Genomic DNA, 19,414 nt, shown 5'->3' on the forward strand with positions numbered 1-19,414 from the left:
CTGTACAGTAGTTCAAAACAATGTGGACAAATAAATTAGACACATTTAGACATTCAGAAAAACACTCCCCTCCCTCCACACACAGCTCTGATAGAACACCACACACATAAACCAGCCTAAATGCTTTACATTTCTTAAAATAATAACTTCTGAACATTAAACATTGATTGACAGCCTTTATTCACCTGTTTCTTGTGGTTTCTTATCAAAATCCTTAGAAGTAAGTAGTGTAAATTGCATCGCTAATGTCATAGAATAGCATAGTTTAATAACAGCAGGGCATATTGTCACACAGTGTTACAACATTCCCCATCTGCGCCACCGGAGTTTAAAACAGGTTAGTCTCTTCTGCTGGTTTGCCAAGCATTAATAAACTATCTAAACTGATAAATAACAAATTGGAGATTAAAATTATAGCAGTTTTGTCTAATTTTAAATGAATACTAAAAACTGAAACGAAAAGTTGACTTCAGCCAGAAATGTACTTTTACTATGGTAAAATAAATATTCAGCGATATCTTCAAAATGCTTTTGAATTTTGGCGCTCTTTTTTCTCTGCATAGTGTTGCTATGGCAACTAGTAAATACCGTAAATTTGGTTATGCTAGCGTGTGGGGAAATATTTGAGCCACATGTGTTACAATTAACCCCGCATTAGGTTGTGCCCCGCTCACCCCTAAGGTAGCTGTTAAGTTTATGCAAAGGGAGGATTAAGGGACCTAAAATATGCTCATGCAGAATAAGACATTAATATGTGCTTTGTAAGTAATAATAAACATCCAATATGCTAGTAAAATGCATGCTAATAAGCAACTAGTTAATAGTGAAAATTGGTCCCTATAAACTAAAGTGTTACCTGCATGTCTGAGGACTTTAAAAGTGACTTAAATATACAGACAAGAATAAAAACAGTAAACTACTAAGATGTAACCAAGAACTCTGTTAATCTCCTGAGCTGTGAGCTATAAACTTCATTTCATGTCTGTGTATGAGCAGAAAATGCAATTTAACCTTCTGGATTAAAAACCAGTCGTGACACATGGCACGATGTGTAAATTCCTCCACAAATATACACCTAAGACTTCCTTCCCTCAGTTTACACATGTTGGTATACACCGTGACATTCAGCATGGCGTTCCTTGCGAACTCCCTGCTTTCTCTAAAGTGGATTAAAGGTGCAGTTTGTCGAAGTTATTCTTTCTCTACTTGATGTGAAATATTTTATAGCTCAAACGGCAGGATCTCTTCAGACCACACGCCTCAGCTGTGCACAAAGGCACTGCGCTTTATTATTATTTATGAGGTGGAACATTGTCAAGTGCTTCTTGTGCTTTAGAATGACCTTCATTTAGTCAGAGGCCATAAACCTTGACCGTCTTATCACAAGGCATATTCCTACATGATACCACTACAGATCACAAACTGTAAATGGATACAACTCACATCTTATGTGCTGTCTAGAGATAAACACCTGACATAAATATGGTTTGTGATGTTACAGTATCGGCTAAACACAGCAGTGCTGAGTTACTTGAAACAGAACTGGGCATGATGTTAAAGTGATAGTTCACCCGCAAATGAAAGCATTGCTTATTCACCCTCATGTTGTTTCAAAACTGTATTTCATAGTTTCTTTCTTCTGTTGAACACAAAAGAAGATATTTTGAAGAATGTTGGTAACCAAACAGTTGACGATAGCCATTAACTTCCATAGTATTTATTTAATTTTTTTCATGGTGTTGGAGTCAATGGCTACCCATATTCTTTAAAATATCTTCTTTTGTGAAACAGGAAACTAATACAGCTTGGAGCAACTTAAGGGTGAGTAAATGACAGAATTCTCATTTTTGGGGGAACTGCCCCTTTAACTTGCTGGCATGACTGATCCTCGCAAATATAATTTTGTTTATCTTTGTTTACATTCACTATATAGGCAACAAATATTATGCATGTTGACAAACAGTGCATCTTTTAAAATGTCTATGTGTTTAGCATCAGTATCCGTGTCAGTTTCACAATAAACATGCTTTAGCAACAGTAATATAGTAATTTGGGTTAGAAATACAAATGGAAATCAAAACTTCGTAACTTAATGTGTTTATAATACAACAGCAGTTGTGAGATCCAAATCCAATCCGTCACACTTAAACTGTTAAAACATCTTTTAAAATACATCCAGCAGCCCCTTGTGTCTACGAAAGCACTGAATCCATGAAATATTGATATATCATCAGATTTGCCTGAATGATCTGCATCTCAACTTGTGATTTAATTCTGAGGTGGAAGGAAGCAGCTCTGCACACAAAATGATCTTTTTTTATGACACTCAGTGGTTATTTATTATTTCTTTGCTTATTTGTGCCGTCAAACTGTTGTACAAACTCAATATCATGCTCATGGCTGTGCAATATCGCTCTATATGGGCCTTTTTTTTTTTTACAGAATTGGTCCAAAGTTAGAGCTGGAAGCGTTGTGGAAATAGTGTATGTATGCAAATTGTATAATATCCAAGGTACACGTTTTTAGTACAAAAACACAAGCATAATAATTCAATTAGGTAGGTTATATTGACCTTTTAAGATTTTGCTTACATGTAGATTGTAAATATACATTTTTTGTGCTATTTTTGTATTTTAAACAATATTTCAAGTGTAATTAATGAGATTTTTTGTGTTTTTAATTCAATTTTTCATTGTAAAAGGGAAAAAGTTCATCATACTGCTTTCAAACTTAAGGATTCACTAGTTTGAATATACATTAAACCAAAAACTATCATAACATCTTAGTTGATAATTCTCACATAGTAGACAGCAAATTGTTGGTGGTGACAGTGATGCTTCGGTAGCGACCACATCACATTACTGAATTTTATCTTGCATACTAAAACACTACTAAAACATAATAAAATACAAAAAATTGGATAACTGCACTAAAATGTAGTTTATTTCCGCCAAATATAGGATTATGTGTTACCTTTTGTCACTACTGAAACAATTATAACAAACAAGCTAATGGGATAACACCCAAAAACAAAGATGACAATTTTAGATACTTTTGAACCTAGCTCAAAGATGTTGGTCAGCACATGGTTAGCTAGCACAGTTCTAAACAGTTGTACACATATAAAAACTAAATTTTATGGAATAACTCCCAAAAAAGTGTGCTTAATTGCAGATAAAAAAAAAATGCGTTTGGCAGTGATGTTCCTTAAAGTTACATTCCTTAAGATTTTCAGACTTTTGAACATATTTACTCCAAAATTATGGGGCCTATCTATTCACACCTTGCAGCTATGAGAGAGAGGGACACAGAAACATGTCCTGATCATAAATGTAGGGGTGTAGTCTCAGCCAATGGACTAAAACATACACTGTTTCTGTAGTGACTTGAAAATGCAGGACACTTTTTTTCATTTACAAAGAAAATATAAAATAAATGTATTTTTTGAGCTTCACTTTTTAAAGAAATTTAAAAGATACTTTTAAAAACAATAATGGGAAAACTACAAAAATTTTATTAAATTTAGGAGGTAAGGTCTTTGTAAAGTCCAAATTCTTGTCCGAAATTTTTGCATGTTAAAAAACAAATACGACCTCATGTTGTGTCAATCACATTTGCATTTGCCTCCAAAACTTTCGTTTCTTCGTTAAAAATTCAGATAAGGTTCAATTTTCTACTTTTTCGCATCCATAGCAAGCATTTTGATTGGAGAGGATGAGGAAAAAGCTCATCCAAAAATGACCAAAAAGTACCCAGTACCGTGGCTGTGATTGGTTACTTATTCGTTGTAATTTCACCATTATCTGTATTTTCAGTCATCTTTAAAAAATTACATTTTATATCAGATGAATTGACCATCAGTACAAGACACACAGAAACACTGAACACTCGTGTTTGCAGCACAATTAGGAACATGCATCTTACCTTTGAAAAAGCAGTCTTTGCTGTGGACCACATAAATTCTCCTGCGCTGCAGGCAAGCGGTGCGGTAGAGCTCGCAGTGGTTCTCATAAAAACGTCCATCAGAGCCACACACGGGCACAAATGAAGTGTGGCACCTTTCCTGACACACACACTCGGCATGGCCTGTTACCTCCCTGACCACACACTCCCGACCCCGGCCACAGTATGTCCTCCTGCATGGACCCTCATCTGCAGAGAGAAAAAGGTAAGCTTTAAAATCACTGAAACAACGTCATCAATCCCTCTTTGCTTTCATAAACCTGTCATAAAGCATGCATGCTGCAGGCATGACATCAAAACCTGGAAGATTAATTCACCATGCACTGTAAAAAATGATCAAGATTTAACAGAAAAAGACTGTAAAATTGCTACGGTAAAAACCTGTTAACTGGTTAAGAGTAAGTTATCTTACTATATACTGTAATGCACTGCAAAAAAAGGCAAAATATCTAAAAATTTGTAAATTAAGCTGCATTTACTAGACCAGCAAAATGACATGAGATATGCAGTCTTGTTTACAGGTGCAAAACAACTAAATTAAGTGCAGTTTGCTTAAAATAAGTAAAAGTATCTGCGTATTCATTGTTATATATCTTCTGAACAGAATTTCCAAAATACAAGTGAAGAAGAAACCGAAACAACAGATGTTTCTACATGTAATCTAACACAATCGTCAGACATAAAACACCTTCAAAACAATAGATATGGAAAACTGTGTAATGTTATGGAATCAAATGTCAACCTATCAACTCCATCTGTGTTTTGATTAACATGAACAGTCTTTCTGTTCAAAATGTTGTTGTTTTTTTTTGTTTTTTTTTATGAAACTTACCTACATTCAAGTGTTTATAAAAAAATGCATGAAGCTAGAATTTTTGTTTACAAACAGATAACCTGTTTTTTTATTTTGATGTTTTGTATGTTCAGATTTTCATATAACAAAATATATACAAATGCATACCTAAATAGGGACATAGTATACTTAAAATATGATGTAAAGTTCACTTAAAGGCAACTTACAAGTATACTTGCAGTATAGTAGTTTACTAAGACTATACTTCAAAGTGTACTAAAAATGCATAAAAATGTATTTAATTAGTAAACTATCAGTATAAAGGTTCACTTTTAGTATACTTGCAGCACACACTGTAAACTAATTGTACACTCAAAGTGTAATACTTTTATACTTAAAGTATACTTTTATTTACTAGAAATTGGGCCAATTTAGTCCCAATGAGTACTGAAATAGTACACTCAAAAGTCTACTACTAGTACACTGATATTTTTATACTTACTACATAAAGTATACTTACAAATATACAGTACTTGAACTTTACTTAAGCGTACTTAATAAAATAAACTTGAAGCATACTTCTTTTTGGTAAGGGAATGCTAAGTGGACTATACACACCCATACTGAAAGTGCACATTTGTATGTGTCTATGTTTTTTAGACGTGTTTTTTTAATAAGTAAGACTTTTGGGCTGTGTATGTGTGCAGTTTAGATTGTAGAGCAAAACGTCCAACTGTGGAAGTTACATTTAAACAACAATAACAAATAAGAAAATCAAATCCCATCACTTTTTTTCTCTGAATATCCTCTTTTGATCTCACATTATTAAAACTAACTTGAGTTGCTATCTTTTCAATCATTAACGTTGTAAAACCAAGACAGAACAGCATGTTTGTAAGTCAGTTTGGGCACCCATTGGTTTACTCTATTCCAAATAGCATGTTAAAGTTTGTCCAGCCGAGCCTAAAAACTCGCCCCCTGATGATTCCCTGAGTTGGCACTGAAGGAGCTGCTGAGGTCTGGATGCTCTTTCCAGAGCCGCAGGAGCGCAGTAGGAGAAAACTCCTGCTGGAGTCACGCGCCGGATTTTGGGCAAGTGCATTGTCCATGCCAGTTTTAGTACTTTCTTCGGGCAACAGCTAGTAGGCAAGAAATTATTCACATTTAATTCCTGACCGCTGACTGAGAGCGCTGGAGTGGCATCAAACCTGGATCACAGTCGCCTGCTCTGTATACTACATGCAGTTAAGTCATGTTACGACGATCCGCAATATCAGGCAGTAGAATGTGTCGACTGGTACAGATTACACGGCAACAGGCATAAAACTACTGCTCTGCAACTGCTGAGAACTCATGACCCAGGTAGCATCACTAAATGAATATGTCATATAAGAGAAAAAATAACTATTGTGATATTTTATAGTGTTCTCTGAGGTCCACTTATAATCAGTGGTCGAAATGGCCAAAATTCAAAAGTCTGTTTGCAAAAATGTTTGCTGTTTTTAAAAGGTAACATTGCAGTCTCTACACTTACACTTACACGTACATACTTACAGTACATTTCTTTTAAGGAGCACTAGTAAGGAAAAATGACAGAAATCAAAATCAGAATTGTTTTTTTTTTTTTTTTACTTTATTAATGTGTCATCTTTTGTGCCCCAAAAGTTAGATTTATCAACTTTTAGCAAAAAATAAATTAAAAATTAAAACCAAAAATTCAATTAAAATAATGAGATACAATCAGGACAAATAAGTTACCAGTCAAATTAAATCAGCATCAACAATTTATCTTTGCAATATTTAAAAAATCTTAAATATGGAATATTTACAGATTTTTTTGACGTGACTCAAGGTGGCATTAATGCATCTCATAATAACAATGTTATGAGATTAATGTTTTAAATATAAAGTTTTGAAAATAGAAATTTAAATTATTTAAATGACTCAATTTATAGCCTACACTGTAAACAAAATCTGTAGAAATTACAGTATTACTGGCAGCTGGTTGCCAGTAACTTACTGTAGATTTAAATTTATGCTATTTACTGGCAACAGTTAACAGTTTAACAGAAAAAAACAGAAAAAGGTTGATGAAGGTTTCTGGTTCCCAGAATGCTTTGCAGTAGGTTGTTATTTTATAGTTTTATTCTGTAAAGACAAAGACTTGTTAATGTTTAATGTTCATTTAACTTTGAACAAACTGTTGCCAGTAAATAACATAAATTAAAAATCTACAGTAAGTTACTGGCAACCAGCTGCAGAACTACAGCAAATTTTTTACAGTGTACTTTAAAATATGAAACTGAAACCACCAGTAGGTGGCAGCAAGTCAAAGTCTGAAGTTGTTACTGAATCATTGATTCATTAGATTTGTTCAAAAGCGCAGATTCATTCACGAACGAAACAGAGCTGTGTCAAAGACTATGTGCAGCGGCTCAGCTGTGGCTTTGTTTGGAACTATTTTTGTTCACGAAATAAAGCAGAATCAGACAACAGTGTTCCTAAAATTTAAGTCACTTAATATTAACTTTTGTATAAAATCTAAAATGTATAAAACGGTTGTATAAAATCAGTTTCACATTTGCAAACTCCCTTGATAATCATTACAAAAACTGTCACTCCTCTTAGTTCATCGTGATCTCACAAACTTCCATTTTAATTAATGAAGCTCACTACACTGCTTACTGAATCTATTAACATTGTCTCTACACTTTGTTTGTTATAATGAATGATAGTCTGCTTTCACGATATGAGCTGTGAGGAGCACACATTTTTTTATGCTGTTTTTAAGTCTCTCTGCAGAAAAGTTTGTTTTTATAAATGGGGCGCATTCGATTTGAAGTAAACGCTCTTGCCTTTGCACATTAAAATAATAGATGCACTGCAAAAAATGCATTTCTTACTTAGATTTTGTGTCTTATTTTCAGACAAAATATCAAAAAAATCTTAAATCAAAAAGGATTTTCTAAATAAGTTAAAAGTATTGTTTTGTTTTCAGAAACAAATAAATCAAAATTAAGTTCATTTTTGCTTGAAATAAGCAAAATAATCTGCCAATGGGGTAAGAAAAATAATCTTGTTTTCTGTTTGAAATAATTTTTTTTGCTTACGCCATTGGCAGATTATTTTGCTTGTTCTAAGCAAAAACTCACTTTTTCTGAAAACAAGAAAATAATTTTAATAATTACGCTGCCAAGATGTACTCTGTAAACTACATGGGTCATTTAGGTTAAAAACGTATAAATATTCAGTATATATAAAACGGTCTGAAACAAACAATGCAATAGTAATAAAAACATGTTTACTCACACTTATGTGTTGCGACATTACTGTTGGATCCAATATAGTGAGACTCAGCACTGCATCATCGTTTACTTTTTCTTTTTAAAAAAAAAAAAAAAAAACCTGCATTAAACTGTCTTGCTTAAAAACAAGTCTGCAGTAAAGCAAACAAACAAGCAGTGTTTCACTAATGCCATCTGGAGCTGTTTCCTAATTTTACACCAGATGAAAGCGGCACAACGCGACTAGACAACAGAAGCCTTTATAATCAGTAATTTTGTCTACACTGGATGTGGAGTGACACAACAAATCTCATATGGTAAACTCATGCCGTTCTATTTCTGGTACTTCTACCGCTCACGCTGCTTCTAACCTGAAAGAGAAATGGATTTGCGATATGACGCAACAATGCTCATGTCCAATGTAGATGTGTTAGGATCAGAAGGAAGGCATTTCAAACACAACTTTTTTGTTTGTTTGAGTTTTTTCACAATTTACACTGCACTGCCTCTTGTAATCCTCAGAGAATCTCTATGGTTTTTTTTGATGAAGTAATCCCATGTTTGCATCTCTACACCTACACTGCAAAAAATGCTTTTCTTACTTAGATTTTTTGTCTTGTTTCCAGCCAAAATATCTAAAAATTCTTGAATCAGGAAGGATTTTCTAGACAAGTAAAAATTTGTGTCTTGTTTTTAGTAAAAATTTTAAGTCAAAATTAGGTGAGTTTTTGCTTAAAACACGCAAAATAATCTGCCAATGGGGTAAGAAAAATAATCTAGTTGTCTGCTTGAAATAAGCAAAGAAATTGTCCAACAACTCAAATAAATAACACTATATGAAAATAAGTGTCTAACAATGAAGATGAACCTCTCTCATGCTAGTTGTATATTATTAATTTTTTTTTTCTTAATTTTTGCTATATCACAGGATAGGACAAATTTATGGACAAAAAAATAATACATTTATGGAATAATAATAAAAAAAACAGACCATGTGTGATGTTTTCTCCATTAAACAAAAAGACTATACAAATGAAGCACAGAAAGATAGGGTGATTACGTTGAGTTTTATATGGTAGTATGCTTCATCAGCAGAAAATTTAAGGAGAAGATTTGGTTTATTTCCTCCGTAAAACACTTTCTGCAGTTAGAATGCAAATGGGCTTCATCCATGACACTACATCTGTCGATTTCATATTATGTGTCAATTATTTGGTATTCATGAGTACAGTATGCTCAATAGTGTGACTCCAGTTTCAAAAGCTTTGATATGTATTAAAAACCATGACTTGCAGCCAAAGTTAACTTTATTTTAAGAAAAACACATAGACCGTCACGCTTTCTGATTTTTGCCCAATGACGCACACACTGAACTTTAATGCTCAGTATTATGGGTTTTGAATGGGTATGGCTAACAGTAAAAATAAAATCTGATCAAGACATGTGTGCCTCCCTTCAAGATCCCAGCCTGTGTCGTTTGGTTTACTAATTATTTACCACACATCCATAAAGCAACGGCAGACACGAACACCCGGCCCAACATCGTGACCTTCTTCCTCCGTGTCAAGGTTGCAGACGATTACAGGATCATTTGTATTCCCTGAGCATTGAAGATTAGACGCTTAGCTGAGCTCTGCTTCTGTGAAAATGATTTGCTCTTCTTGGGACGCCTGCTGTCCGACCATTTCTTGCCTTTCCCTGCTCTTTCCCTGCTCCAAGTTGAGCAATCTGGTCCCAAACACAAATGCTCCTTTCACAACACTATTAGCAATTCTGCAGAGACGTCGTCCTCTTTACAATCGTGGCATGCTCTCGCTGACAATTCCCAACTGCACTCTGCTCTGATTTACTTAAGGAGCTAAAGAGTTGATTTGTAATCCATTCAGTGTGGGCAGCGAGACAATGGTGATACATGAGTCTTAAAGATTCCACCAAAAGCTCTCAAACTCTGCCAAGCCGCTCAGCAGACGAGCTAATGCGTTTGTTTATCACAACCATTCTTGGGACTGTTAAGAAGCTGCAAGCCATTGCTGGTCCATCAGCAATCACCCCAGGCCTGAATGACAGATGCTTAAACATTTAAAAGGAATCAGCCGGGGAATCGCTGAGGGAATGTTTGCAAGTATTGTTCGTCAGCCATGGATTGCTCTGGATCTGATCCTATTGTCATCAAGTAAATGTGACTAATTGATTCCTTTCACAGGGAGTTGTGCAGACAAGAGTGACAGTGCTGTAATCCCTAAAAGCTCACATCATATGAACAACTTCCTCTCTGACATTAACCACAGACCACCCTCCAACCTCCAGGGCTTGTCAAGTTTCTCAAATGATGAAATGTCACTCCCCCCTGATTATTCACATTATAACTAAATCTTTCCACTGCACTAAAGGTTCTTTATATTGGAAAAGGGTTCTTTAGATTATAACACTAAGAAAGAAAATGCTTCTTTTCAGAACTGTTTACTGAAAGGTTCAGTCACACTTCAGTTTGAAGAACAATTTTCACTATAAGCTAACTAATAACAATGACCTTTCCCTCAATACACTGATTATTAATAAGTAAGTTAATAAGGTTGTTGTTAAGTTTATTTATTGGGTTGGATTAAGGGATCTAAAATATCATGCAGAATAAGGGTCCATTCACACAGAGCACACCTTTGCGTCTAAAAATATAAGATGCGGTCCTCCGGAATGGTTTTTAAAAACCGCAGTGCAGAATCCCTCCTCTACCAAGTTGCCCTCAAATAAAGTTGCCCTGCCTCCAGGGCCTTGTGATTGGTCCACTGTTTTGGAACGGACATTGATGATCAGCACGTGTGAAAGTTGAATTTCTTGACAAGGCAGCTTAAAAACACTGTGCATGATGAGAAAGCAATCTGACTTAAAGGGGTCATGCAATTTCATGTTTTCCTTTGTCTTTTTGTGCATATATAAGATCTGTAAAGTTGCAAAGATTAAAGTCTCAAACCCAAAGAGATATTCTTTGTAAAAGTTAATACTCAGTCACGGCTTCCTAAAACGGCTCATTCAAACATGCCCCTACATGTCCTATGGTGTGGGAAGATTCGCATAACACCGCCAATGTGTACAATGTGTACGCAAAGGAAAAAGACGTAACTTTGATTCTGTAGTATTGTTGCAGTTGCTGCCATGTTGTGGAGACACTGTGTGCTTCGTTGCAAAAGCGAAAGTACTTTGTTTGGCCTTCCAAATGAGGACACCCAATACCCAATAATACCCAATCCTGGCAGACATGCAAATTGCCTTGCTTTCAGACAAAGAGTCATAAAAGTTCACATTATCTCCAAATCTCCCGCTTGGAATTCAGCCCCTCTCATTAGTCAAGTCCACCTTTAGAGGTGTGATCTTCCCAGATGTTAAAAGGGCTCACACACCATTCCGTCCAGTTCTTCTGGGTTCTTCTAAAAAAACTTGATTGCTGCCTGTGGAGGGCCTCCACAGGCCCAGGCCCAGAGGGGTGCCTCAACACACGGAGCTGTGTGGACTCTCCTCAGCCTGAAAAGAGTCAGACTAACACCACTGGAGTTCATTTCACTCAACCATGAAACTTATCAAAATGTCCACGATCGGACATCTCTCTCTCTTCACTCCTGGCCGTCTCTGGATCTCCATCAACTGATCATCAATGGCTGCTTTACTGCTGCCATAATCACTCTAACGTGCATATAATCATGCTTTTCAGATAAAAGCTCAGTTACTTAAACAGCATTGAGTTTTGTGAATAAATTGCAATCTGTAATCAGCCTGATCTACATATAAAGAAAGCATGTTTGCATAGAAATAAATGACAATGACTTGATTTGAATACTGAAGGTGCAGTGCTAGGTCTGTTTTTTTTTTTTTTGGGGGGGGGGGGGGGGAGAATGAATAAGACAGCTGCTTGCTTTGAAACACCACATTTCCTTAGTGTTATCATTCAATCGTTTGCGCAATAGAAACAGTGATGCTCGACTTTCAATCACCAATATCTATCTGTGTTAACGTTAGCTTCGTCCCATCTGTGCTTTGAGGTTTGAATAAAATTTGTGGGTGTGGTGTAGATATTCTGGTCACATGACACTGCCCTGTGACACTGTGACAAATAAATAAGGAAAACAGATATTTCTTGTCATCTGTTCTTCAGGGATATTGGATTTATTGTGAAGCAGATGAGCATGATTGTAAGGCAGCATGTCATGGTTGAATCTCTCTCTGAGACCAGCCACAGCAAAATGGTGTACAGCACAGGAGATCTGAATCTGAATATCAATGCAGCAGCAGTCCGACCATGTGCTGCTTTAATTCTCTTATAATCCATCAGGCTTTTCTGTTTGAAGTACAAGAAGATCCTTTATGTTTTTAAAAATTTTCCTTAAATAACTGTTCAGCCGCCCAAAAAGTACAGAAGAATCTTTAACGACTCGCAGCTCTTCATTTCAACTGGCCACACATGCAGAAAGTCCCATTCTCAAACCTGAAACACTTTAGACAAGTATGCAAATGTTTGGCCGATGCACTGTGAGTAGGATGGTCAAAATTAAAATTAATTGTGCGATTCATTTTTTAACATGTTAAAAATATTTAACACAATTAACAGCATCCATTTTTTCCTGGCATCCTCTGGCTAGCGTTACACTGTACTATATGAACATGATATTAAGCACGAAAAGACAAAACAAAAGTTAATTCGGTACTGGCGTGCATGCTGTGATCAGCTCTCCGTGAACATAGGCATCTGACAGATGCACAAGCACAGAAAGCCAATTCAGACAGTGCACCAGTAGCACATTGAGTTCTCTTTCATGGACAAAAACACACATAATTATGTCAAAAGTCCCATTTTTGAGAAATAGATGTGTGTCAGTGTGACAGCAAAATGAAACCTGCTGCAGTATGTCATTGATGGAAATCAAAGAACAAAAAAAAAAAGAGAATCAGTCACTGCTCTGCTTATTGATTCACCTTTGTAGCATCAAAGTTCAAAGTCAGTGTTGAAAATAATATATTTTAATTACACTGTAATGTTATATGACTATAATTAATGGCAAACATTAAGGGAAAAATGCATTTAATAGAGACATCATAGCAGTTATACTGGCCTTTAATACTGGCAACTTAGTAAAAAGATGTCATTAAATATTTTAAATATACCATATTTACGTTGTTTCTACATTCATTTGGAGATTGAGAATAAAATTATTATTATTTTCAGCACTACTTGTGAGAATGTACTAAGTGTGTTTTATCCTCAAAAATTAACATTATAAAAGAGAACAGAAATAGAATCACACAAATATTACAAAATATGCAAAATAGGCTCACTGAAATAATATCCATAAAGCAAACTAACCCCTTAGTGAAGTGCTGGCAAACCACACAAAAAACATACAAATGAGACTGAACTCTTCATATGATTTCACCAACATTTTAGCAAAATGAAACATTAGGGTTGAGCAATTGTCAGTTTTTAACAATTCATTTGAATGTAATGTTATGTCACAATTTTATTTATTAAACTAGGAATTACTATTTTGAATAAAACACAAGTTATGAGTTGGGCTTCTTTTAACTTGAGTGCTGTGTTTTTATAATGCTGTTTCATGTGCGAGATGCTGTAAACAATGCAAGATAGTCAAACATGTCCATCAAGTGCATGTTTACATAGAAAACAAAGGAAAAGCGGCGCAGTAAAATAAAAAACCTGTAACTACTACTTTATGTTTTGATATGTTTGTATTATTGTGACAGGCTGAAAGTTGGTGCTCATTTCATTGTTTAGTCCTCGTTTAGCTGAGTGTCATCACCTGTCTTCCTTGTTTAAGACCTTGTTTACTTATTGTCTGCACCTGGTCCTCATGTATCCTGTCCCCTTTATAAGCGTGCACCTTCCCCCTTGTCTTTGCCAGTTTGTTGTGTATTCTACCTCTGTGTGTGTGTAACAGTCTTAGTTAACTGCTTGTTTACCATTTTATATACTGTTAATACTCTGCCAAGTTGCTTGTTGCTTTCTATCTTTTCTCCAGTCCAGTCTAGTCCTGTCCTGTAGACGGTGCTCTTGGTCCGCCTCTCTGCTAGACGTGAGCATATCCTGTGAGATCTCGAGTGTGGAGTGGCTTCCACTCAGGTTCCTGTCTGGCCCGGCTGCTAACTTCCAGCTTCCAACTTCTAGCCATTTCTGCTCACTATACTGGACTGTAGCCTAGACTCTGTGGTCATTCTCACCACCTACCTGTCTTCAAGTTCCTCCCTGCCTATTGTTTGGACAGTGTTCGCTCCCCTCCTCACCATCTCTTGTCTCAGCCTGTTGTTTAATAAATAACTTTACTTATTCTGCATCTGAGTTCTCTCTTATAGAATCCGTGACAGAACGAACTAGCCAACACTGGACTCAGCAGAATGAGCATCAGAATCCTGCCACCCATCAATGCTCAAGAAAGGCTCGCTCGGCAGCGGGGCCTTGCAGCACTTCGACAACAGGGCTGGGACATCGGAGCATTTACCCAGTGTTTCTGGATGAAGTCTAGAGGACTTCATTATGATGACACCGCTCTCAAGGACATATTCAATGCCTGCTTGGATGACCCGGTACCTAAGTGGGAGATGGACAACCTCAAGATTTTAAACTACTGGGATTTCTCTAAGTATGTGGGTAATCGCATACAGTGGGGAATGCCTCCTCCACCGCCCAGCATGCAGCAACCACTCTACCCCACTTCCCTTGCCAAGTCAAGACCAAGATCCTCTTCTAACTCCAACTCGGAAGCGAAGGGCCAGAAGGAAGAGGGCTCAGTCTGCTGCGTCCATTAATGACTCTGACACTTTCCCTGTCAACCTAGAACCAGTCAAGTCTCACCCTATTAAGTCTGTTCCTGTCAGGTTGAAGTCTGCTGGGTCTGTTTCAGTCACTACTGAGTCGACTGAGCTCACTGTTATTCCTCCAGAGTCAGCTGAGTTATCTGCAGATACTACAGAGGAGGATGAGTTCACATCAACCTGAAAGGAGGAAAGGCCCATGCATAGTTGTCTTTGGTCCCTGAGGTTTCCCATCCAGTGACATTTTCAAGACCACTTTCTAATCATATCGTTCCCTCAGAGACTATTTCTGTCATGTGGCCATAGGCCTTATTTCAGTCAATTCCTGTTATGACCAAGGAGGCCTTTACCAGGCCAGCTTCAGTAGATGATGATCTTGATCCAGTCAAGCTCATTCCAGTCATTCTGGAGCCAGCCCAACCTCCTCCTATCACTTCAGTTCCAGTCAAGCCCATTCCAGTCACTCTGGATCCTGTCAAGCTCATTCCAGACACTCCACGGCCAGTCAAGCTCATTTCAGTCACTCTGGAGCCAGCCAGACCCGCTCCAATGACTCCAGATCTAGTCAGGTCCTCTCCGGTCATTCCAAAGCTTATCATAGATCCGGTCATTTCCAAGACGGTTAAATTGGCAGCTATTCAGTCAGTTCCAGTCAACACTAAGCCAGAGTCAGCTTCTGCCACCCCTGAATCAGTCATCACTCAGTCGATGAAGTATGAACCAGGCATTTCTGAGTCTGCCATGCCAACCTCTTGTTTTCCAGTCTATTTTCATCCCTCAGTCTATAAGGTCTGTTCCCTACTTGTCACAATCAGCCGGGTCTATTCCTTTCTCCGCTGAGATGACCGTGCTCACTACCTCTCCACCTGTGTTGGTCAAGTCCGCTACAGAAGCGATCCAGCACTGCCGCAACCCATCGTAGGTGGAAGAGGAAAGAGGCTGGTGCTTTGCTGTCTAATTCCCTTCCTGTTTTGCCCATTGAAACTATGCCAAAGAGTCCAGTCACGCCCACAGATCATGTACATCTGTCATGTCTTGTCCACTGAAGGGCGATACTGCCTGCCATGTTGTGCCCCCTGAAGCTCTTTTTGAGCTGGTTGCTCCTCCTGTCATGGCCACGGAGGCCAATGCAGCGACTTTCGCCTTGCCAGTATTGGCCACGGAGGCAAGTTCCATACCACCTGCGCTCCCAGATGCATCCACGAACGCCATTCCCACCAGTCATGTTGAGTCCAAGAATGTTCCTGCAAGTCATGTAAAGTCAACAGATATTCCTATTTGTCATGTCTACAGAGGCCTTTCCTGAACCGCCCACTCTCAAGGTGTTGGCCACGAAGGTCATTCCAGCGGCTTTTGTTCAGCCCGTTATGGTCAAGGAGGCCATCCCTGAGTTTCCTGCTGTTCTTGTTGTGCCCCCAGAGGCTGTTCCTGAGCGGCCTGCTCATAATGTTTTGGCCATGGAGGCCGTTCCAGAGGCTCTCATTCAGCCCGTTATGGCCACAGAGGCCATCTCCGAGCACCCCGCTCTCCCAGTCACAGCCATGGAGGCCAGTTCCACAAGAGAGATTCTTGCCACCCTTGCAGTGGCCATCAAGTATGAAATGCCTGAGAGCGCAGTCCCCGAGTCTGCCCCAGAGGGCGCAGTCCCCGAGTCCGCCCTAGAGAAAGCTGTTCCAGTGCCCTCTGCAGGGAGAACTGCTCAAGAGCCCACTCCTGCTCCTGAGAGGGCAGTCACAATGCCCGCTCCAGAGAGAGCAGTCCTCGAGCCCGCTATAGAGGAGATTGTTCCTGTGTCGGCTCCAGCCCCTGAGTCCGCTCCAGTGTCAGCTCCGACTCCTGTGCCCAGCCTAGTGTTGGCTTCTGCCCCTAAGGAAGTTTACAAGTCTCATCCTGCTACCCTTAAGGATACCTCTGTCACCCAGCCTAGTTGGAGATCCAGACCAGTCAGGCCAGTTCCCTCCCTCCCACCGTTGGTGCCACCAGTGATGTTGCCTGGTTTGGACTCCTGGAGGTGCCCTTTGGAGAGGGGGTACTGTCAGGGATCTCCCCTGACAGTCATGTCTGTTTTGTCTTTGTTTAATGTGTGTTTGAGCACATGGCTTTGTCTTTGTTGTTGTCTGCCATGTGCTCCCCTTGTCCTGTCTCCTTGTTTCCCATTACCACGCCCCCTTGTTTAGCTGAGTGTCATCACCTGTCTTCCTTAAGTCCTCGTTTACTTATTGTCTGCACCTGGTCCTCATGTATCCTGTCCCCTTTATAAGCATGCACCTTCCCTCTTGTCTTTGCCAGTTTGTTGTGTATTCTACCTCTGTGTGTGTAACAGTCTTAGTTAACTGCTTGCCTACCATTTTATATACTGTTAATACTCTGCCAAGTTGCTTTCTGTCTTTTCTCCAGTCCTGTAGACAGTGCTCTTGGTCCGCCTCTCTGCTAGACGTGAGCATATCCTGTGAGATCTCGAGTGTGGAGTGGCTTCCACTCAGGTTCCTGTCTGGCCCAGCTGCTAGCTTCCAACTTCTAGCCATCTCTGCTCACTACTGGACTGTAGCCTGGACTCTGTGGTCATTCTCACCGCCTACCTGTCTTCAAGTTCCTCCCTGCCTATTGTTTGGACAGTGTTCACTCCCCTCCTCACCATCTCTTGTCTCAGCCTGTTTAATAAATAACCTTCACTTATCATTCTGCATCTGAGTCCTCTCTCATAGAATCTGTGACAATATTAGCCTTCATTTCTGCAAAGATATTAAACAAGCAAATTGATTTTACATTTACACCATGTTCAGCACTGAAAAAAATCAAGATTATTATTATTCGGTCAAATACTATCAAAAAACATTTTGAGATTTTTTTTTTTCTTATTCAAGGTATTCATAATGTGCATTATGTATTTTTATAAATTGTAACAAGTTAAACTGCATTAAAATTTGATGTTTTAATGCATAATTCTTCCTAAAGGTGTAACAAGGAATAGATCAGTATTACAGTGTATATAATGTATTATAACTGCAGTTACAATCATTCATGACATCATACAATGCATTACAAGGCATAGTTAATGCTTTAAAACTACTTTAATGCATTATATATAAATGCTTTAAAGTGTTATCAAATTTTTTTCAGCCCCACACAATAGTTACAAACTGTCATGAGACTGTGTCTGGTGTTCATCTATCGGGTCTTCAAACAGACAGATTTATAATGTCTTCATGCTTTGAGTCCTTTGTTACTTCACATTTTTAAAATGACATTTGACTCATTCATTTATCATGAATAATCTGATCTTTCATTGAGAACTGTGATGCACAAACTTCCTCAATAATCATAGAAACAGAAGATCATGAAATAAAGAACAGAAGATAAGAGAGGTTTCTGAGAGCCAACAGTGGCCATATTTCCAACAAGTCCGTTCTACTAAATGTCCCGGATAAAATATGACTTCCAAATGAAGCAAGGTCACAGTGAATGTCAGAAAGAGTGATGAGCTACAAATTCAAGGGCCGTGACTGAGGCGGAGTGTGTGCTTGTGTGCGTGTTTGACAGGTTGAGTATTCTAAAGATTTCAGATGTAAACACACAAACTCAAAGCCAGCTCCATCAAGCCAATACCGCAGCGCTTGACTCACTGGGCGGCCTGATAACACTTTATTGATCTTCAGATTGCCGCTCCATCTGTTAGGGGTGAGCAGCTGGTATGTAGTGTGGTTTACAGCAGCTATGTCATGGATCGCAGGTGTGGAGGAATGAATCAAAGACAAACACTCTGAAGTAAGTAGTTACTTTGGTGAAAGACTAGTTGTGGTACAAAGCTGTGGTGACCAGCCTATTTGTCAAAGTACAAAACTTTCTAGATTGTCGTTTAACATCAGAACGACTCCTATAGCTTGCGTTTTCCTGAAGATTGTAGTCCTGGTTTAAAACTAGTCAGGTTTCTCTTCCAACATTAATATCACAAGTGTATTGACTTATTTTTTATTTATTTATTTGTAAAGATTTATTCCTAAAACAAGTACTAGTTATTATGCCAGTGAAGTAAGAACACAAACTTAAAACATGAACTGTTTTTTAAGGCTGTTATGATATTTTTACAGGAAAACACTTGCACTTTGGACAGTCTATTAGAGACAAAAGTTTATCATAAATAGATTGCATTTCATTTCATTCTGAAAGTATGAATAAAATAGTTGAATATTATTTAAAAAGGAATGTTTTAACCGATATGTGTGCTCTGTTTTTGGAAACTTATGTCAGTGCTGTTCTTGTGTTTTAAAAACAGCAAAGCAATGAACAGGTGTGCTTTCAACTCTTTCCATGCCACTGATGGAATTTTCTGACATACATTCATGAGACAGCACTTCCCTGACATTGACAGTATTTTTAGCTATCCATGTTTTTACTGTTATATGGTAGGGGGCGCAATTACACATCTTCTAAAAGAGTACTGAATCTATGGATCAAAACACAGTGAAGAAGTACAAACAAGCAATCATGTATGTAAGTACTTTCAACTTTATTCTCATAATTTCGGCTTTATTTTTTAAATATTACAACTTTAATATTGTCA

General features: G+C 38.0%; 1 protein-coding gene across 1 annotated transcript in view; it reads right to left on the minus strand.

The window, feature by feature from the left end:
* The window catches only part of fstl4 (follistatin-like 4), a 264,025-nt gene that overhangs the window by 172,881 nt on the left and 71,730 nt on the right, over positions 1-19,414 (minus strand). Inside the window, exon 4 of the mRNA XM_073824962.1 lies at positions 3,925-4,152. Within this exon, the coding sequence (XP_073681063.1) occupies positions 3,925-4,152 (228 nt within the window). The remainder of the gene's footprint in view (positions 1-3,924; positions 4,153-19,414) is intronic.

The sequence above is a fragment of the Garra rufa genome, chromosome 19, assembly GCF_049309525.1.
Source record: "Garra rufa chromosome 19, GarRuf1.0, whole genome shotgun sequence".
Classification (NCBI taxonomy): Eukaryota; Metazoa; Chordata; class Actinopteri; order Cypriniformes; family Cyprinidae; genus Garra; species Garra rufa.